General features: G+C 43.7%; 1 protein-coding gene across 1 annotated transcript; it reads left to right on the top strand.

Moving 5' to 3' along the window:
- Positions 1-8,847: 8,847 nt before the first annotated feature.
- LOC122814155 (protein kinase 4-like) lies at positions 8,848-10,319 on the top strand. The gene is made up of 2 exons (XM_044086768.1): positions 8,848-9,433; positions 9,562-10,319. Exons 1-2 carry the CDS (start codon positions 8,848-8,850, stop codon positions 10,317-10,319), a joined length of 1,344 nt encoding a protein of 447 aa, XP_043942703.1.
- The last annotated feature ends 13,131 nt before the right edge of the window (positions 10,320-23,450 follow it).

Below are 23,450 nucleotides of genomic sequence, written 5' to 3'. Positions count from 1 at the left end.
GTCTTCGAGAGTAGGCGCGAAGTACCCTGTTGGGGAAACCTTTCGATGTTAAGTTGTCCAATCTCACCTTCGTTCTTGCTGGATGGGTTCGGAACCGATCCTCTACTCCGACTCTGCCACTTTCTATAGCTCGAGAGCTCTCTACTGGCTCGAGGCTACCCCTTATCCCAGAATGCCCAGCGTCAGCTACCCAGATCTCATTTGCCACGAGGCTACCCCTTATCCCAGAATGCCCAGCGTCAGCTACCCATATCTCATTTGCCACTTTAGCTGCAAGGTTGCGTCAGTACTGGCTCATGTTTAGTATAACCTTTTTCTCTGTTTAAAGTCAAATAATTTACTTGAAAACTTGGTATATTTTTTCTCTGTTTTAGTACTTTGAAATTTATCTAGTCGTAAACCCCTTATCTCGTCCCTTGTGTTTTGTGCTGTTGGCCATCGCCTCTTAGTCGCTAGGCCTTCTGTTGTTCCTTGAACTTGTTTAAGTTAGAGAGATGTTCATCGTGTTTCACTGTTGCAGTCATTACACTTGGGTTATCCTGCTGGCAGGCGACCCGCAGTCAGCCCGAGTTCCAAAGTCTTGGTCTGGCATCGGTTGCTGTCACCTGTTCCCTGACATCAGTGCGCCAGGAGTATAAAAGTTGCAACAGACGCCATTTTCTTCAGTCTTTCTTGCTGCGCAGTGCCCAAAGCAAAAGCAGTTCGCAAGTGCCGGTCGGCTGACGCCTGAGATTTTCAAAATTGAGTTTCAGAGCCGAAGTCTTCAATAAAGCTAAGTACCCCGTTGGGAAAACTTTTTCTTGCTCCAGACCGATGTCAGTAAAAGTTAATAATTGTTTTTCTTGTGGGAAGCAAATACCTCATAAGGACTTTCACTCTTACTGTATTCCTTGCCTAGGCCCTGACCACGACGTCACTAGTTGTCGGTTTTGTGCTAGATTCAATAAATGTACTATTAAAACGTCTGTTTGATTTTGCTTTATATTGCTTTGGCCGAAGGTTTAATTACATAATGCCGTTGAAACAAACGACGACCGGAATTTCTAAAAAAATGCAAAGACAAAGAAAAGGACAGGCATCCGCGGTCCAAAACTGACGAAGCCTCTTCTAGGCCAGTCGCCGGTTTGCCAGTTCTCAGGCGCTTTCACAGCCCCTGACACCCGCTACCTCAGAGCCACAGGCCGTAACCGACAACCACGTGGAAACACCGAGGCCTGTTGAAACTCAAGGTATTGGGCCTGCGGAAACTATGCCCTCAGATGGGTCTGGAGCCACTGAGCAGGCATCGGCTTCTGACGGTGTTTTCAGTCCTTCACAGCTTACAATTAAGCCCACTACAGCAGTAAAGGCAAAGTCAAAAACACCATTAAAGACAAGGAAACAAGTAGAGCATTCTCCGGAACAGTCATCCATGCCAAAGAAACAGATGCTTAAAATGGCCGGAGACCTAATTACTTTAATCAGGGGTTCCCACCCCCCCTCCTGACGAAAGGCCTAGGCAAGACACTGATTATGATTCCTCTGACCTGGTTTCTATTTCCTCTGACTCCTCTTCTTATCAGGGATTTTCTCTCCCTCCCTATGAGGACTCTGATGCAGAAGAGTCCATACCTTCAGCCTCTCCACCTGAGGATTATTCTTTAGGGGAAACCCTGCACACCATGAGGGAGCATTTCCATTGGGAGAGCCAGGATTATTCAGAATCCAAGAAAAGGCTCAGAGACTTTCTTTTTATTGCCTCAGCACAGGTCCCTGGCTAATCTCCCCCCCCCCTCCCCGTGCTTGATATTGTTGATGATATTTTTTCTGAATCCAGTCTGTCTCCTGATTCTTTACCCCCTGCACCAGTCATGCCAGACAGGTACTACAGAGTCCCTGACTCTCATAAATTTCTTTACAAAAACCCCGCTGCAGACCCAGAAACAATTTCTCAGGGTCCAAAAGGGGTTAAGGCTTCCACTGCTAAAAATCCTGGCCCTCTGATGGGGATTCCAGAGCTCTGGACAGATGGGGGGAAAAAAGTTTACACTTCTGCTACTTTAGCTGTAAGAGCTTTAAACTGTCAGTTTCACATGCTTAAATACCAGCAGTACCTCATGTCATTGTTAAAACAGAAAATGGTTTCAAATGCAGAAGGTCCTGACAGTAAGGAAATGCAGGATTTATTGCATGCAGTTGAACAAGTGGGAAAGCATACTCTGCTATGTGGTTTTGATTCATTAGAGGCTTCTTGTAGAGCCGCGGTTACAGGCTCTGTTCTTTCAACCAAGCATGCCTTCGAATAACGAAGTTTACCTGACCATGTTAAAGTAAAATTATTGGATGCTCCATTACAGCATGATACTTTGGTGTTAAGGCAGAAGAGGTGTTAAAGAAAATGGAGGATAAAGCAAATTCAATGCAGACAGTGAAATATTTCTTACAGGTTCAACCACCTAGATTTAGCAGAAATTGGCCTTCAAAAAAATTGGTCCTTTCCAATGTCAGACAGGCCACAAAGAGGCAGATACAGACACCCAAGAGGCAGATCTCGGCCCCAAAGCTCCTACCGACCTAAACAATGGGGTGCTTCAGCCCCAAAGGAGGGGAAGACAAATCACAACCTTATAGAAAACACTCCCAATGACTTCCTTCTGCAAATTCCAAGCACTTACCTTTTGACAGCACCCCTAGGGGGGAAGCTAGCATTTTTCTCAAAGAATTGGCACATGATCACCCAGGACAAATCGGTGCTGAATATTGTTTCTCAGGGTTACAGGTTCCACTTCCACACGCTTCCAAAACCAAAAGGTATGCCAGACCTGCCACAAAACCAATGGGCAGAGGCACAAAAACAGATAGCTGCTCTTATGGACATGGGAGCTATTCAAAAGGTTCCACAGCAAGAAGAGGGACAAGGATTTTACTAAAGACTTTTCTTAGTACCCATAAACGACAAAGCCTGGAGACCAGTACTGGACCTGTCAATCCTATATACCTTCCTGGATGTTCCAAAATTCAAAATGTTAACACTGCATCAACTTCAGCCTATGCTGGGCAAGAAGGCTTGGCTAGTTACTTTGGACCTCAAGGAGGCATACCTGCATGTCCCAATCAGACAATCTTGCAGAAGATACCTCAGATTCATATCAGGCTCAATGCATTACCAATTCTCTGCACTGCCCTTTGGCTTATCTACTGCACCCAGGGTCTTCACAAAATGTCTGGCACCAGTAATTGCATTTTGCAGACATAAAGGAATTCAAATATATCTCTACTTGGACGACTGCCTTATTCAAGCAGAGAGCAAGGACATTCTTCTAAAGCATCTGGCATTTGTAAAAAGATTGCCAATTTGCCTAGGGTACACAGTAAACGAAAAGACATCAAAACTGGTGCCCTCTCAAGAGATAATTTTCCTGGGTGCAAGCTTAAATACAACTGCCCAGATGGCTTATCTCATGCGAGACTAACAAAGGCAACTGACTCATTACTTTCAAATGATGGCAACAAAAACCCAGCTCCCTGCAAGAAAAATTCTGCATGCCCTGGGCTTCATGGCATCCTGCATTCTACTAATTCCATGTGCAAAACTGCATATGAGGAAACTACAATGGTATCTGAAACGTGTTTGGACTCAGCATTGTCACAGCCTGGAGACAATAATATCTTTAATTCCCAGCCTACAACAGGAGTTTCGATAGTGGGCCCAGGCCTGTCACCACAACAAGGGACAGCCTTTCACTTTGCCCACAGCCAGGCAGACAATAACAACGGATGCATCGGATTATGCCTGGGGGGCACATATGGCAGGAGAATGTATTCAGGGCACGTGGCCCAAGGAACAAATGCATCTTCACATCAATCAAAAAGAGATGCTAGCTGTACAGAACGCCCTGACAGCTTTCAGGGACCTTCTACATCCAGGAAAACTACTAATAAAGACTGACAATACTACAGTTATGTGGTACATAAACAAGCAAGGGAGCACACATTCCTACCCTCTATACAGGCAAGCCTTGACTTTGTGGAACACAGCACTGACCTATCAAGTACATCTGCAGGCACAATTCCTGCCAGGAACAAAAAATACACTGGCAGACTAACTGAGCAGAAATCTCATGGATCCTCGCGAATGTAAACCAAATTCACAGGTGTTTATCATAATGAGAAAATGGGGACACCCAGACAGATCTTTTTGCCTCCCCTCACAATTACAAATATAGAAATTCTGCACAAGAACTTATCACTCTCGAGCATGGAAAGTGGATGCTCTTATCATTCAGCTGGAAAGGCCTGACAGTCTATGCCTTCCTTCCGATGCCTCTCCTTACCAAGGTACTCTTAAAAGTCAAACGAGAAAGGCCAAGAATGATACTGATTGCCCCAGACTGGCCACGCCAGCACTGGTACCCAGTCCTAAAGAGCTTGTCTCAAGGCCCAGCTTGGCCTCTACCTCAAATTCCTCATCTTCTGACACAACAAAACAATCAGATTCTGCACAGTCAACTCAGAACCTTAAATCTGGCAGCATGGCAGATAATGTAGCCACTCAGACTGCACCTCTCTCTAAAGCTGTTATGGATGTCATTTTAGAAGCCAGTAGGCTCAGCACTAGGAAATCTTATGCAGAAAAATGGAAGAGATTCTGTGCTTGGAACCAGGCCCAAGGGCTCAAACCACTTGTCCCTAATATACTATAATCTAGCATGTCCAAAGGTCAGTTGTCAATCTCCTCTCCGGTCCAGCTGGTGAATCTGGGAATCTTGAGGCAGTGTTACAACTGCCTCATGTACACAGACAATCCTCTCCTCCTCGCAACAAATTCCAACACGTGAGAGATGCAACCATATAGCCAAACTGGAGGCTAAGCTCTCTCAACTCAGTACTGGCGTAACCAGTCAGGAGGAGAAGGAAACCACACTCACTACAATTCCAGTCTCACATAGACCTACCACAACAGCAAACCAAACACATAAACGCACAAAAACATACTCAGAGGCTCTAAAAATTTGCCTAAGCAGCAGAGACCTCCAAAGCAGACACTCAAGCAACCGCTACCCCAAAACAAAACACGTGCAACACATAACTCACAAAGCCAGTTTGCTGAACAGTCACAGCCCTTAAGGCTAAACAACACACCTGATACACTTGTAATAGGTGACTCTGTCGTCAGGCACACTGACGTCCCACTCACCAGGCTGAACAAGAAGGTTACGGTGAGCTGCTTGTCTGGCGCTACGATCCGCCACATAACACAAGCACTCAGGTCACTCCAAGGCAAGTACAGATATGACTCAGTCATTGTCCATGCTGGTGTGAATGACCTGAGACGTACCTCCCTGGACTACATGAAGAGACATAGAGGAGCTCTGAGCATGTAGCCCAGGCCAGTATGACCCTGACCTTGAGTAGCATCTTACCCTCACCAAGAATGATGCCACAATATGAAGACAAGATGATCAATTTCAACAATTGGCTTAAGTATTGGTGTCATTCAAAGGGGATCCAATGCCCCTCAGCCTGGGATGACATGTTCGACAAGCCACGATGCTTCGCTAGGGATGGCTTGCACCTGTCACCCCTGGACTTTCGGATATTGGCAAAGGCTCTTGCTACCCCCATAGTGCCTTTTTTTTAGGCAAGGCTCAAAAGACAAACCCACCTCCATAGGTATCACAAGGGATAAGAAACTAAGAGTAATGTTACTCAACGCCAGATGTATAAACCTCAGGATGCACGCACTCTAAACTCTCCTTAGCATGGAGAACATCGATATCTGTGCAGTAACAGAAACCTGGTTCAAGGCACCAGAGAGCACCCCAGCACTACCAGGTTATACCTCATACCATGCTTTTCGGCCCCCAAACTTGGACCGAACCACAAAAGGAGAGGGGAGTATCAATATTCGTCAAAGATACCCCCACCTCCAGGTTGGTGGCACAGCACGAAGCATCAGAGACTATCCATGTGCAACTAACAGTGGGTAAAACTGCCTTCCAGTTTATAGCCTGCTACAGACCACCCTCCCAAACCCAGGAACCCCACTCGGCCTTCCTGAGAACACTGGAAAATATGAAGGTCTCTCCAAACACCATTATATTGGGCGACTTCAACTACCCAAACATAGACTGGGAGCATTACTCTAGCTCCAACACCCTAGCCCAAAGGTTCCTAGAATTTATAAACTCAAATGCTATGGAACAACTTGTTACCACTCCCACAAGAGGGGAAAACATACTGGACCTGATCATCACCAACATGGGGACTCTATGCTCCAGACCAGAAGTGTATCCCTCACTGGTAAGATCAGACCATAAACTAATCTCACTGGATATTCACATCCCGACCCCACTCCCTGTCCAGAAAACCACAGTGAAAAACTTCTCTAAAACAAATTTCACACTCCTCAAAACCGAGGTGGAATCCTTCAAAGCCCCCGGGCCTGTGGAAAGTACAGCCCAGACCGCAGAATCCTTTATAAACGCATTCTATGAACACCTTCAGGAATGCATGGATCATGCAATCCCAAATAAAACCAAGACCCAATCCTCCAAAGGCAGACGTCCTGTCTCGTGGACCCCAGCCATAAACAAACTATACAATAGAAGGAGGAAGCTTACTACATGATAGAGCAAAATCCCAAAAAGGGAAGGCATCTCTGATCAGTATTAGCAAAAAACTATGGGCACTCATAAAATCGTCTAAGGCCAGCTTCGAGAGAAAAATTGCACAGGACACTAAGGATAATCACAAGGCTTTCTTTAGTTATGTTAGGAACCTGAGTGGGAATTCCCAGATATGCTCAGAATTAGTCCAAAATGGCAAAAAATACACCAAACCCACAGACATTGCCAACATCCTAGCTGACAGGTTCAGCGCAAACTTCTCCCCCACCCCCCTCACCAAATGGGCTAATATCTATCCCAGCAGAGTGCTGCCCCCCTGACATCTCAGATGCTCAGTTAAGAGCCGCCCTCTCCAAAGCAAAAAACACAGCATCAATGGGACCAGACGGTGTCCCCGGGCTGTGTCCTACATGAACTCCTAGAAGAGCTAAACCCAAACATAAAACTACTGTTCAATCTCAGCCTTATTACAGGATATGTACCTAAAGAGTGGCGTACACCAACAGTGGTCCCTCTCCACAAAGGTGGTGCCTCAACGGATCCTGGAAACTATCGCCCCATAAGCCTGACTAGCTTGGTCTGCAAAGCTATGGAAAGGATCATCATTGACCTCATAAATAAAGATATTGGGGACCTACAGCCACTGGATCCTACCCAGTTCGGCTTTAAGGGCAGATCCTGCCTCTTAAACCTGGTCGATTTCTTTGAAACAGTCACCAAGGCCATTGAAGAGGGGAAGGTGGTCCACACAGCCTACCTGGACCTCACAAAAGCCTTCGATACAATACCCCACTCGGGCATTATAGATAAGCTCACCAGCTTAAATATAATCCTCTATGTCACTAGATGGGTTGCAAACTGGCTCAAGGACAGAACCCACATGGTTAGAATTGCTGGAGCCATATCAGACTCCAAACCAGTTACAAGTGATGTCCCACAAGGCTCAGTCCTGGGACCTCTCTTGTTCGGGATATATTTCTCAGAGGTACAGGCCAACACAGAAGGACTGTGGCTGACCAAGTTCGCAGATGACCGCAAACTGGGCGCCATAATCGACTCTCCAGCAGACACAAGCATCCTCCAAAAGGGCCTCATAGAAACAGACAACTGGTGCCAGAGCCATGGCCTCAAGCTAAACGCCAAAAAGTGTATAGTCATCCCCTTTGGCAAAAACAAAGTGCCCACAAATTACCACATAGGTGGTAATCCATTAAGTACAGAAGAAGTAATTAGGGACCTGGGGACCCAAGTTGATAGCAATCTCTCATTTGACAACCACGTGGCCAAAGTGGTTAGAAAAACATTTTATATAGCCCACCTAATCATGAAGGGATTCACATCTAGATCAGGGGAGGTCATCGTGCCTCTTTTCTCATCCCTCATCAGGCCCATAATTGAGTACAATGCCCCTTTCTTTTGGGATGTACCTTACCAGACACCTGCAGCAACTGGAAAGACCCCAAAAGTACCTCACCAAGAGGATCAAAGGGCTCAAACAGATGCCATATGCTGCCCGGTTAAAGAAACTCCAGCTCTACTCAGTGGCATACCGCCTGCTCAGAGGCGATCTATGCCTGACGTATAAAGCCATGTCCAACCTGGAATTAATGGACATGCTGTACCTCAGAAAATCCAAATCCCATCAAGCTACGCACTCGAGAGACTTGAACCTCAGCACTGAAATAAATAGGACATGCTGGTGGGACAGATTCATAACCCAGAGGCTGCCTTCACTCTGGAATAAAATCCCAGTCCAGGTTAGGCAGAGTCCCTCATTGACTCTCCAAGAGGAATCTTGATGAGTGGATGGGAGATCGTAGGTTTACCCTGGGTATCACTTCTGTGTCACTGTTAGACAGAGGCACAGTATACTAACTTCGAAAAAGGGCATAGCAAAATTAATTTAAAATGGGTGGCGAAAGCCAAACACACTCTGGCTAGGCTTATAAATGCCTTAGAGAAGATAGCCTAGTATGAACCTTTGAACCTATACCTCATATTTTACAATACCTAACTGAGATGCTGGACAAAAGCCTATCTTTCTCATCAGTTAAAATCCATGCCTCTCAAAACTAAGCAAAATTAATCAAACGTATGAAAACAAAAATACCACGCTGGACACAATGTTAAATAAAATGAGCGCTTTCGTTTTATTTAACATTGTGTCCAGCGTGGTATTTTTGTTTTCATACGTTTGATTCATTTTGCTTAGTTTTGTGTGGTGTTTTGTTTTTACCCCATGGCTACTGGTTCACAATTGTTATTCGAGGATGGGGATTCGTTAACTGCAAGTGAATCTGCAAATAATTCCAACTTTGGAAATAACAAATCTGCTTCTATAGGAAAACTAACAGCTCTCATTGAGCTGTTAACCCAACGCGTCGATACTCTCGCAAGCCAGGTTGCGGGAGTGTTAGGAGGTACTGGCGTTGGTGTCGATAATGTGTTTAGCAACGGAGAGACGAGGTTTGGTGCCAGTGGTGTCAATGGAGCTAGTAATGCTGGCGCGAACCGGAACATCAGTGGGCAACGACCTAACGGATGTAGGCAACAAACTAATGGAGGTGAGCAGCAGCATAGAAATAACAGCGGTGCAGTAATTGGAACTTTTCGTGACCGGGAACCTAATGGTAGTGAACAGCAATTGAATGGTGGTTCGAATAATGTAACAGGATCGAATGATCAAGTGAACTCGAGGGTTGCTTTTTCAACGGTTGTACAGTTACACAACAGGAATGGGCATGAATTAACAACTAGATCCCCGAACGGTTGTGAGGCGCAAAGTGGATCTGGGACATTTAATAATGGGCCTCATGCTCATTCAGGTACTGTTTCTCCTATTCCACAGCTAACTGAATGGCTTAAAGAACCAAGCAGTTTTTTGGACAACAGTGGGGCCGATGTACAACGAAATGGGAATATTAATGACTCTGTTTAACTAATAATTTAAAAGTGTTTGATGTAAAACTTTTTAAATTTAAAAAATTGCAAGTGGAAGTACAATACCTAAGGGAATGCAGCTCGCGTAGGCAGATTCCAAAAGGCCTAAGGCAATGGCGCTTCCGTAATGGGCTTATAGCTCATTCAGATTTTCATAAAGAATTAATACAACTGTTTGATAAACAAGGGCTCGAGTTTATTGATTGTTTGATTAAACATTACTGTGAACAAATTACAGTATTAGAATCTGATTTGACAGTGCTTGATAACAGTATAAGAACAGATAAAGATTTTGGGAGATATAAATTTGATTTTCTGCGTGTTTTTTCCAGCATTGAAAATTCTTTATGTAAAATTAAAGAAAATAAGATCAAAAAATTAAAAAGGGATTCTCTAGCTTATGACAATGGCACAGCTTATCCTTTACCTAAAATGCATACTTCAAATGGGAATAATCAAAATAACATGAATAATGATAGTAATGTGAATGGAATGTTTGATAACTTCGATATTGAAGCTTCCTTTGAAGCATGTAATAACCCGAATGAACATGACACTGGTAATGGTGATAATTTTCATTCACCTGTTAGGAGAAGTGAAAGGTTGGCCAGTAGGAATAACAATAATAATCAAAATAATGATGCCCACCCAAAGGGAAATAATAATAAAAAAAATTTTCAGAGGGGGGGGAACAAATCTGACCAACAACAACAGGTTCCACGATACCAGAACCAGAAGAAACGGAAGAACCAGAACAAGAGGAAGAGGTAAATACCTATACCTCTAGGACTGATATTTGGGAACTATCTACTGCCTCTAATATTAGTTTAAAAATCTTAACTAATTCTACATGTGACTTCAAAATTTATAACTATTCTGATTTTACACCAGATCCATTGTTGATTGACGTCCTGTCGAAAGGTATGACTTTTGTCCCTAGCTATCATAGTGATATTGCTAAAACATTAATTGATCTCAAGTTGTTTACTAGGAAGTTGAATCTGAGAGTTATGTTTAAGAATACCCCCAGCCTTGTTAATGATTTGAAGGTTGCCAGTGTTTTTAACCCACCCCTACATCCATCAATCTTGTTGTATGAGGGTATGTGAAAATGATATGCGATGTATGTTAAGAAAATCACATACGGGTAAAGTTAATAATTTAACTAACTTAGAGAGAGAGATCTTGGATACACTTGATTATGCGGATGTTAGAATCTGTAAACAGGATAAGGGAGGTGGTTTGGTCTTTTTTAACAAGGAAGACTATAATGATAAAATTTTGAATTTATTAAACACATCAGCTTATGAAGAGGTTTCACTGAATGAGATCAATGGAGCGTATAGGAGAGTGAATGGATTCATTTGCGATCTTTTTTTGGAGAACAGAATCAATAATGATGCTTTCCATTATTTAAAAATGACGTACCCAATAACTCCTAAGATTTTTGGGTTGCCTAAGATTCACAAAGACTTAAATAGTCCACCCCTAAGACACATTATAGATGGGAGACGGTCAATAACTTATGGGTGTGCGAAATATATTGAAAGTAAACTTAGAGGTATTAAAGAATCAGAAACAAATCTGCAGGGATTCTTGGGCATTTTTAGGGTACATTAACAGTGTTCCTTTTGACCAACAGCTGAATTTTCTCACTATAGACGTTAAAGATCTGTATACATGTATTCCACAGGATACAGGTTGTGAATGGGTGAGAGATTTTTTATTAAATGAAGGTATGGTGGGTTCTGATGTGGATGTGTTAGTGTATTTGCTAGAAATTGTTTTGGCAAACAACTTCTTTATTTTTGAGGGAAAATTTTTCCTTCAAAAAACAGGTATAGCGATGGGCTCCCCATGCGGGGGCAGCTTCGCTAATACTGTTATGGCAGCCTGGGAAAATAATTTTTTGTTTCATCTTCCAATGTTTAAAGAAAAGGCTGTTTGGTATACAAGGTACCTGGATGATATTTTCATCTTATGGAAGGGGGATGAAGAATCAGCAGACTCATTCTTATTGGAGATGAATGAGTCTACTGATTTTTTGGAATTTACCTATGAATTTCAGGTGAATTCTATTAGTTATTTGGATGTGTTAATAACTAAAAATTATGATTTGAATATTTTCACTTCTAGAATTCATCGTAAAAACATATTCGAACTCCTTCCTTCACTTCTCCAGTTGCCACCCCCGATACCAAAAACGGGGGGTAGTAAATGGACAATTTGTTAGGGCAGCCAGGATGTCAACTTTAGATTGTGATTTTGTTGCAGAATGTGATTTATTAACTAATATGTTTCTTGCTAGGGGGTATCCCTTTGTATTTATTAATGAACTCTTACAGGAAGTTATATTTAAGAGAGAAAATGGTATATTCTCACCTATTTTGGGGTATACTACCCAGACATCAAGTGACCATAATGAAGGTAGTACCGATGTTAGAAATGATGATAATATCCAGAATGCATGGGCCCCTATGACAGCAGTGAACAACAACAATAATGAGAGAGACTATATAGGAATGAATTTCATTACGAATTTCTCTAATGATGCATTTTGTATTAGGACAATTATTTTAAAGAATTGGTCCTTTATTTCTGAGGATGTGCATTTAAGGGAATGCCTAGGTATTACTCCTACAACAGCTAGAATAGTCCAGTTTCAGGGCTTGCTGATCCCTGGGCTTTGTTTGCAGTTCCTGTTACTGAATCTTTACCTAATTTGGAACAGAGGAGGTTCCCTTGCTTACCAGTGGGAGTGGGAAGCATTGAGCTGCCTGTTGGTCCAGTTTTGTGAGGTTTCAGCCAGTAACTTGTAGTTTATTGGTCGTTTTGGGCCAGTTCCTAGCTTCTTTCAGCCCCCTGATATAAAAAACGCTAAACGCGCGTTTGCGCGATTTAGCGCGGAGCTGCCACTGTTGCACACTAGGGCAGCGCCGGTTAAGCAGATTTAAACTATTAGGGCTACCTAAATTACACTCTTCAAATTTTCCCTTAAAACTACCTTCCTCGAACTATACTACTGATCTAATCAGCGTATTCTATAATTAAAAAGATCATCTCTACTTGACTCCAAGTAGACTATTCTCTATCTGTTAAACCTAGCACTTGCTCCTACAGTACTTATTACCTTGATACGGCACTCTTGTCATAGATAGTACCCCAAAAGGCAACCCCCATTTCTCGGTCGCCCACATCCCCGGAATCTTTTTAAAGTTTTTTGTCTATCCTTCTAGCATGTCGAGGGATCAGTTGCTAGTGTCCTCTCCTGCTCAGCTGGTGAACCTGGGAATATTGAGGCAATGTTACAATTGCCTCATGTACACTGAACAACCCTCTCCTCCTCCCACAAAACACAAATACATGCAGAGATGCAACTATACGGCCAAACTGGAGGCTGAGCTCTCTCAACATAGGACTGGCAAGACCAGTCAGGAGGAGAAGGTTACCACACACACTATAGACCCAGTCTCACATAGTACCATTACAACCTCAAATCATACACATAAACACACAAAGACATACTCGGAGGCTCTGATCAAAATCTACCAAAACAGCAGAGGCCACCAAAGCAGACACCCAAACAACCACCACCTCAGAACACAACACCTGCAACACATAGACCTCACAGTCAGAGTGTCAAACAGTCACAGCCCTTAAGGCCAAACACAATGCCAGACACACTAGTCATTGGTGACTCCATAGTCAGACACACTGACGTCCCGCTCACCAGACTGAGTAAGGAGAAGGTCACAGTAAGCTGTCTGTCGGGCGCTAGAATCCGCCACATAACGCAAGCACTCAGGTCTCTCAACAGCAAATACAAATATGACTCAGTCATTGTCCACGCTGGTGTAAACGACCTGAGACGTACCTCCTTGGACTACATGAAAAGAGACATTGAGGAGCTCTCTGATTATGTAGCCCAGGCAGGTATGACCCTGACCTTGAGCAGTATCCTACCTTCACCAAGAATGATGCCACAATACAGAGATAAGATGATCAGCTTTAACAATTGGCTTAAACACTGGTGTCATTCAAAGGGGATCCAGTATCTGTCTGCCTGGGATGACATGCTGGACAAGCCACGCTGCTGCAAGGGCGGCTTGCACCTGTCACCCTGGGATTCGGATATTGGCAAAGGCTCTTGCCACCCCATAGTGCCTTTTTAGGCAAGGCTCAAATTCTAAACCTACCACCCTAGAACACAAAAAGGAAAAAAACTAAGGGTAATGCTGCTCAATGCCAGAAGTCTAAATCTCAAAATGCACTCGAGGCCCTTCTCAGTATGGAGAACATCGATGTCTGTGCTGTGACAGAAACCTGGTTCAAGGCTCCTGAGAGCACCCCAGCGCTATCAGGTTTTACCTCATATCATGCGTTCGGCCCCAAAATCCGGACAATACCAAGAAAGGAGGGGTATCCATATTCATCAAGGACTCCCACACCTCAAGACTGGTGGCACCGCATGATGCATCGGAGACCATCCAGGTGCAATTAACCGTAGGCAAGACTGCTCTGCAAATTGTAGCATGTTACAGGCCACCCTCACAAACTCAGGAACCTCACATGGCCTTCCTGAAAACACTAGAGGGGATAAATGTATCACCAAACACCATCATACTAGGTGACTTCAATTACCCTAATATAGACTGGGAACACTACTCAAGCCCAAACACCCTAGCCCAAAAGTTCCTGGAATTCATAAACTCAAATGCCATGGAACAACTAGTCACCATCCCCACAAGAGGAGATAACATAGTTGATCTCATCATCACGAACATGGGAGCACAATGTTCAACACCGGAAGTATACCCCTCACTGGTGAGATCAGATCACAAACTAATCTCGCTGGAGGTCCTCATCCCACCCCCACCTGAAATAAAAAAGACCACAGTAAAGAACTTCTCAAAAGCCGACCACACTTCTAAAGACTAGTGTGGTCTCCTTTCAGGCCCCGAACCCGGAAAACAGTACTCAAGCCGCTGAATCACTTACAAATGCCTTCTACCAGCACCTGCAGGACTGCATGGATAAGGCAATCCCAAGCAAAACAAAGACTCTTTGTACCAAAGGCAAGCGTCCAGTCTGGTGGACCCCAGCCATAAACAAACTCTACAACAAAAGGAGGAAGCTACTACAGGATAGAGCAAAATCCTTAAAAGGTAAGACACCCTTGATCACTAAGTAAAAACTAAGAGCTCTCATAAAATCATCCAAAGCAAATTTGAGAGAAAAATAGCTAAAGACTCAAAAGACAATCATAAGGCCTTCTTTAGCTATGTTAGAAACCTAGGAGGAAACTCCCAGATATGCTCAGAACTAGTTCAAAATGATGTGAAGATTACTGATCCTACAGACATTGCCAACATACTGGCTGACAGGTTCAGTGCAAACTTCTCCCCCTCCCCAAAGGAGAGATATCTATACCAAACGATTGCAGCCCCCAAACATCTCCAGCGCCCAAGTGAGAACTGCTCTCTCCAAAGCAAAAACACAGCATCCATGGGACCTGATGGTGTCCCCGGCTGTGTGCTCCACGAACTCAATGAGGAATTAAACCCACAGCTAGGACAGCTGTTTAATCAAAGTCTTACCTCTGGATACGTGCCAGGGGTGGCGCACTGCAACTGTGGTCCCACTTCACAAAGGCGGTGCCTCCACCGACCCTGGAAATTACCGGCCCATTAGCTTGACAAGCCTTATCTGCAAAGCCATGGAGAGGATCATAATGGACCTCATAAATAAAGACATAGGAATTTGCAGACTTTGGATCCAACCCAGTTTGGCTTTGTCAAAGGCAGATCATGCCTTTTAAACTTGGTTGACTTTTTGAAACAGTCACCAAAGCCATTGATGAGGAAAGGCAGTCCATACAGCCTACCTCGATCTGGCTAAGGCCTTCGATACAATACCCCACTCGGGTATCATTGAAAAACTCATCAGCTTAAATGTTAACCCATACATCACAAGATGGGTTGCAAACTGGCTGAGTGACAGAACCCACAGGGTCAGAGTTGCTGGCGCCATGTCAGACTCAAAGCCTGTCACAAGTGGTGTCCCACAGGGCTCAGTCCTGGGCCCACTCTTGTTTGGCATCTACTTTTCAAGTACAAGCAAACACAGGAGGGTTATGGCTGACAAAGTTTGCAGATGACTGCAAACTGGGCGCCATAGTAGAAAACACATCTGACACAGATATCCTTCAGAAGGGTCTCACAGAAACGGATAACTGGTGCCAGAGCCACGGCCTAAAGTTAAATGCCAAAAATGCATAGTCATACCCTTCGGGAAAAACAAGGTTACCCCTAGCTACCAAATAGGTGGCAATCCACTGAGCACAGAAGAAGTTATCAGGGACCTGGGGACCCAGGTTGATAGTAGTCTGTCATTCGACACCCATGTAGCTAAAGTAGTCAGGAAGACCTTCTACATTGCCCACCTTATCATGAAGGGATTCTCATCTAGATCAAGGGAGGTCATAGTCTCCCTTTACTCATCACTCATCAGACCAATGATTGAGTACAATGCCCCATTCGAATGTATCTGACCCGACACTTGCAGCAGCTGGAGAGGCCACAAAAGTTCCTCACCAAAAGGATAAAGGGTCTCAAAATCTGTCCTATGCTGCCCGACTGAAAGAACTCCAGCTCTATTCAGTCGCCACCGCTTGCTCAGAGGTGACCTTTGCCTAACATACAAGGCCATGTCAAACCCAGATTTGATGAATATGCTTCACCTCAAAAATCTAGATCCATCAGAGCCACAAGGCGGGAGACTTAAACCTCGACACGGCTATTAATAGGATGTGCTGGAGGGATAGATTCATCACCCAAAGACTCCCTATGCTGTGGAACAAAATCCCGGTACATGTGAGGCAGAGCACCTCGCTGGCCTTGTTCAAGAGAAATCTTGACCAATGGATGGGAGATCGCAGATATACCCCAGGGATTACCTCAGTGTCACTGCTCGACAGAGGCACAGCAAAATAATGGGTATAGTTCCCCATACTAAAGGGGTGGCGTAAGCCACAAAACGATGGGCTAGGCTTGTAAATGCCCTCGGGCAGATAGCCTAGTATGAACCTATGAACCTATGAACCTAATAACTTTTAGAAGAGGTAGGAATATAAAAAATGTCCTAGAAATAAAACAAAATGTGAAATATAGGCCACATTTTGGTATGACCAAATGTGGATCATGCAGTATGTGTAAACACATTTTTGTTACAAAATCTTTTGACGTTCTTGGAAATAAGTTCTATATTAACAATAAATTCAATTGTAATTCAAGAGGAGTAGTTTACCTCGCATTGTGCCGTGCTTGCCCTGCATATTATATAGGGAAAACGGACAGGGCAATGAAAAATAGGATATATGAACATGTTTATGCATGTTCTAGGGGTATTACTACAAATGCCTTAGCTAGGCATGTAATAACATTTCCTGATCATAGTTTTCATTTTTTAGTTATTGAAAACATCCCTGATAATGGTAGAGGTGGACCTTCACCCTTGAGATTAGAAGAAAGGGAATTGGTCTGGCAATTAAAATTGAATTCCTCAGTGTCTCCTGGATTAAATGACACTATCTCCATTGCTAGTCTACTTAAGTTAAAAGCATTATTTAGATAATGGCCTTTTTACCTCAGTGGTCTTAATTCATCCAATATTTATTTGATATTTATGTATTTTTATACATATAAATATTATTATATATGACGTAATGAATTTGAAGTTAATTAGCAGGATGTGATGTCATCTTTTATTTGTATTTAAGTACTGCATTTCCCTTGTAAATTTGTCTGATGAAGTTTATCTATTGTGTATAAAATCCATGCCTCTGCCATTTCAGCTCATTACAATACGGAACCTCCTATTTTTTCACATCCTCTACTACGCCAGTACCTCAGAGGGGCAAAAAATATAAGACTCCCAAGGAGAGCACCAGTACCAACCTGGGATCTCAATTTTGTTTTAGAAAAACTCACACTGCCTCCTTTTGAACCAGCCAGCACAGCTGATCTAAAATTCTTTTCATGGAAAACTGCTCTGCTCCTAGCAATAACTTTAGCAAGAAGAGTCTCAGAGTTACAGGCATTAATGGCTGTGGAACCTTTCATCATTTTTCATCAGGACAGGGTCTCTCTTAGGACAAACCCAACATTCATGCCAAAAGTGGTCTCCAATGTGTCCTTGAACCAAACCATTCATTTACCTACTTTCTACCCAAATCCCCAGAATAAAGGGGAGAGACTTCTGCACTCTTTGGATATACACAGACAGCTACGATTCTATTTGGACAAAACAAAAGCTTTCAGAAAAACTGAGCAACTGTTTGTAGCCTATGCTGCAGGATCACAAGAAAAGCCTATTACAAAGCAGACAATTTCAAAATGGATAGGCCACTGCATCCGCTTTGGTTATGCACAACATGGCAAATCAGTGCCTAAGGGCATTAGGCCTCATTCTACCAGAGCAGCAGCCACTTTAGCAGCTTTTCTCAGAGGAGTACCAACCAAAGACATTTTAGAAGCTGCAACCTGGAGCTCAGTGCACACTTTCACCAAGCACTACCACTTACCTCTCTACTCTAAATCCAGAGCAGGCTGTGCCACTGCAGTTCTGCAGGGCCTGGCAGCCTCTCCAAATCCAATTTAGACCCAGCCACCCAACCTCAGCTTTGGGATTCTACCTAAGTGTAATGACTGCAACAGTGAAACACGATGAACATAGTACAGTTGTGTACCTACCATAAATGTAGATGTTCGAGTGTATTCACTGTTGCAGTCCAGGTTACCCACCCACCATCCCCCTTTTCATTGCTGAGACCTTTCTGCACTACTCAACTCTATACAACCTATGTGATGTATTTGCTTGTAGATGAAGGAAATGTTTATAGTAATATATGCATGTTTTTTGGCATAACTTTATCTTTCCAGCCTTCCTATCTTGGGGGCACCTGACATCTGGGGCAAGAAAAACTGAAGAAAATAGCATCTGTTGCAACTTTTATACCCCTGGTGCACTGACGTCAGGGAAGAGGCAACAGCAACCGATGCCGGACCAAGACTTTGGAACTCGGGCCGACTGTGGGTCGCCTGCCAGCAGGATAACCCAAGTGTAATGACTGCAACAATGAATACACTCTAACATCTACATTTATGGTAGGTACACAACTGTACTTTCTCTCCCCCCCCCCCCCCTTAAGGACAGCCGTTTGTTAGAGGCTCTCCTTTAAGGTCTTTATTAGTATTTTTTTTATTATTGTATTGTGTCTTTTTGTGGTGCTTCAAAATGTCCAAGGAAGTTAAAACTTCAGGGTTTAAAAAGTGTGACTCATGCTGTCAGAAGATGTCTCTTGACAGATAGGCACAGTAGTATGTACTGCTTGGGGGCTCTGCACCTGCAGGACTCTTGCTCTTTTTGGCATGCCTTTAGTCCAAGAGTCCTGCAGGAGCAGAAAAACAAGCTAATCCTTTGTGGATTGTTGAAATAGGATTCTCCAGCTAAAGCATCTCAGCCAGTGAAATCTTTGAAGTCAGTCAAGCTATCGGCTCCATGCTCGGAACCGACCTGTGAGCTTGACAAACTGTGTGTTGGTGCCCTCTAGCACAGACAAGACTACTCCTCCATCAGCTCCTTGACCTCGGAGCATACCTGTCAACTTGGAAACATCAAAAATCTGGACAAGGCCCATGAAAAATAGGTACAAATCTGTATGCTGATTAACATCTAATTTGCATACATAATTATGTAACCCCACCCACTCCAATGGAACTGTGGGATACCAACTTTTGAACACAAACTGAAGAACAGACAACCAAAATATGGCACCAGAGTCCCCCTGCAGCCATTCCAATGTCCCATTACCTGGCTATTTCGCCCCATTTACCATAAACACTAATGTGTGCATACTGCTTTACTTTTACAATGATTTGGATTTTATTTTTACGTTTTGCAGCACATCAATGCACAAACACTAACAGACATCTGATAAAGCAATACTGTCTCGCAATGAAAAAAGAATTAGCATTAAAACTTCTCTGCCCTTAACTCGCATTCATTGAAACAGTATTGAAACCCACAACACATCCAAAGAAAATGCATCTGGCCAGTGGTGGATAAAGATTACCTTTGGGCTGTTTTCAAATCATTGACTCCTTGCACACAAAACAAGAAACATACATGTGCTCTTTTCTTTGATACCTTCCTGACTTTATTAACTTATATTCCTTGTATAATACAGCACACTTGTTAGAGCACATTTTAAATTTGTTTGAATGAACATTTTTCCAGTAGGTTGTTCTGTAGGCAATGAAAGAAAATGCATGAACCAGTAATTACAAAACTGCCCAATTCCGAACATTTCTATCATAAACGTCTATTTCCACACCCAAACTATAAACAGAATGACAGTAGTGTAAGCCATAGGCATCTTGCACAGCTTCTCACACTTTTCAATTTCAGGGTTTTTTTTCGGGGGGGGGGGGGGGGGCAAAAGGTCAAAAACCAGGGACACATTTTAAACATTGCTTGTATAATTTTGGAAAGTTGCTAGAATAAAATGTGTTATCACCATGGATGTTACTGCATGTCTTGAACTCAGAACACTATACACTACAGTCAGTGCAATATAGCACTTTGCTAAATCAGCAGTTTAAAAAAATAGGAAGACTGAAATTTAATGGCTATCATTTAGTGAATTCAGTTCTCACTTCTCACCATAGGTCTCAACCTGTTAGCACAAAAAACCTGGACAAACAACAAAGCCAATAATGGGGGAATACAACTCACTTCTCACACACCAACCAACCATAGCTGTGAACTGTTAGCACAAAAAAATGGACAAACCACAAAGCCAGTAATGGGAGAATACAAATTCTGTTGTCACTTCTCACCATAGCTCTCAACTCTTAGTACAAAAAAATGTAGGCAAAGATCAGAAATTGTGGTGGCTAGGGACTTTAGGCTCTTTTTACCATGCAGCAAAGGTACAGGGTTTGAGCCTAAATTCCTCTAGCCACCAGGTGTGGGTCATTTTCTCACACACACATACATACTGCACAGATATGTGTCTGCAGTAATTTCTTCCTGTCCTTTGTCTCTTTCCCTTTCTATTTATAAACTTAACTGATAAGAGTTTTATTTTAGGTGGACAATCACTATGCATTTACAATGATTTGACCCCTTTCATAAACATAAATACATTTTTTTCTGTCAGAACTGAGTGAGAGAAGATAGGCAATGGCACTAATTACAGAAGCTGTGTGATCTCTAAGTATGCAGCAGCAAGATGTGGGAATCAAACCATGTTTTATAGAAGGAATCAAGCTCAGTCACATGACATTATTCCATTACCTATGCTGTAGTAAAGCATAAATGGATGAACATGAAAATAAGATTAGAAAGAAAGCAAGGGAAAAGGCATAATTTGTTCATTTCAGTAACTATATCATTTTGACATGACATTATTAATGCTTTCAGTAATAGTGAAATCTGCTGCTATATGTGCAGAACTAAATGGCATACACTATGGAAGTGAAATGTTTCATTTATGAAATGCATGCAAATTATAGAAGGGTACAAGGTGACGTGGAAGTAAGCTTTCTTTTTTTCTGTAATCCCAAAAAGTTATTTACAAATGTACATAGATTTGGAAAAAGCACATGAGCTATACTTCGAACTGCACATTTCTGTTCACAGACCAATATAATCTGTACTCATTGTATGGAATACCTTACCTTACTATCCCTAGCACACACACACACACACACCCTTTGTTGTTTCCTTACCTAAAGTCCATCCAGAACCAGCCCGACAGTAAAGTCTGTTTATGGCTGTAGCAGCAAAGCAGTTTTGTTCTTCCATTCTTGGCAGCAAGCAAAGCAAAAATGTTCAAAACCAGCCCGTTCTTATCAGCAAAGCTTTCCGTTCTCGGCAGCAAGCAAAGCAGTTTAGTTCTTCCGTTCTCGGCGCAAGCAAAGCAGTTTAGTTCTTCCGTTCTCGGCGCAAGCAAAGCAGTTTACTAAAGCCAGCCTGTAATTCCCGCTCGCAGCCAGCCAGTCGGAAATGAGGACGTGAGCTCCTTGAGCTCAATTCCGACTGGCTGGTAGCGCTGATGGAGCTGATATCACGCACGTGATGACATCCGCTCCGACAGCGTGGAAAATTCAAAACCTAAAAAAACAAAAAAATCGGAAATGAAGGGGTGCCATTTTGGGAATTGTGGCATCCCTTCATTTGGACCCCAAAACTCGGTAAAAACCGAGTAAATCGGTATGGTTGGGAGGTATGCGTCGGAGCCACAAACGAGCTAGGTCTCCTTCATTGGAGCCGATTCGCTCAGTGCTACATTCCCCCTTACTTCCAAGCAAAGCCAGTCATCGCTCATCTTCCCACTCCTCTCAATCCTTGAGGTTGTCTGATTAGGCGGTGGAGAGAGTGGGTCAGAAGGTTGCTGAAGTCACAGGCCCTTGCAAAAATGCTTTCGAGCCCACCTCAACAGGCCTCTGCTCCATCCGCTTCGATTTTGATTCCTCCTACTATGCTTAGTTCGGAGCAAGAGTCCACGGACATTCTGATAGTGGTTCCTTTAGCTCCAATCTCTTCGGCTGCGATGTTGGCTCAGATTACCTTGGTTCTTCCATCAAGGTATCTGGGCACCCGAAGCTCTCTCGTCTGCTCCGAAGGGGGGGGAGTGGCAGCGAACCCTTGTCCCGACCCTGCTCTCCCTCTCTGAGCGTTTGCTCAGTTGAGTTCAGCTCCCACATCGGCCCTGGAGCCCTCTTTGTGTCGAGACCGTGATGCTTTCGAGGTCATGCAGTGTGTGCTGTCCCCACAGATGGCCCCACTATCGGTCCCATCGGCTCCGTCCCCCTCGATGCCTGTGCCAACCTCTGCTCCTTCTCCAGCCCCAAAGCATAGGGAACCTATGCCCCAGGACACCCCATTGGGTGAACACTCTTCTTCCGAAACCTCCCCAGAGCAATTCTGAGCAGGCTTTCCAGAAGAAAAAATACAAGAGGAAGCACCAACTCTCCTGAGTCTGTCACCTCAGATACAGACCTGGATGAATCGGAGGGTCCACAAGGTCCCCCTCTGAAGAAGTTTCCTTTTCGGACATCCTCGAGATTCTTAGGCAGAGGCGTAGCTGGATTTCCCTATCCCCCTCCGAGGATGGGTCTGTATACCTGGAAGCATTTGGTTCCCGACCTTCCACCTCCTGGGTGACTCCTTCCTTTTGATCCACTCATGTCCGTAGTGTCTCGAAAGACTTGGTCAGCTCCAGATTCCATGGAACTTGTCCCGAGGAGACCTAATAAATTTATCACGGCTCCCAAAGACAAACCATTCCTGATTAAAGGTGTCCCAGGTGATGCCATGGTGGTAGCAGCAGCCCCAAAGAGAGAGAGTTAGCTGAAACCTCATCTGTCCATCCACTGAATAAAGGACAGGTAAGGGAAGTGAATGTTTTTATCAGCAACCTTCTCCCTTAGGTCCCTGAACTATCTTTCCCATTTTACTAGACTTCAGAGGGATCTTCTAAAAAAGCTTAGAGAGGGACCCTACAAGATCCCACAGCTAAAGCCACTTCAGCCAAGGTAGCTACCGACTTTAAATTCAGTAGTCATCTCCTCCATGAGACTTATTTCATACGCAGCCAATGGAGCGAGCAGAGCTGCAGGAACAGGAGTGGCTCTTAGGAGACATTCTTGGCTGTGGCTGTCAGTTTGCGGAACCTTTCAGAGCGTCCTTCACCAATGCCCCCTTTTCTGGCTCCTCTCTCTTTGGGCCTCAGGTGAAAGACACGCTTACCAGGTGCCAGAAGGAAGGCAAGACTCTCTCTGATGTGGGAGTCCATTTTTCCACTCCTACCAGACCATACCCAAAGGGTCAGAAGAG

This window comes from Protopterus annectens, chromosome 10.part0 (assembly GCF_019279795.1).
Source record: "Protopterus annectens isolate FY-2018-M chromosome 10.part0, PAN1.0, whole genome shotgun sequence".
NCBI classification, from domain to species: Eukaryota; Metazoa; Chordata; order Ceratodontiformes; family Protopteridae; genus Protopterus; species Protopterus annectens.
This window is presented reverse-complemented; position numbering and strand designations above follow the sequence as displayed.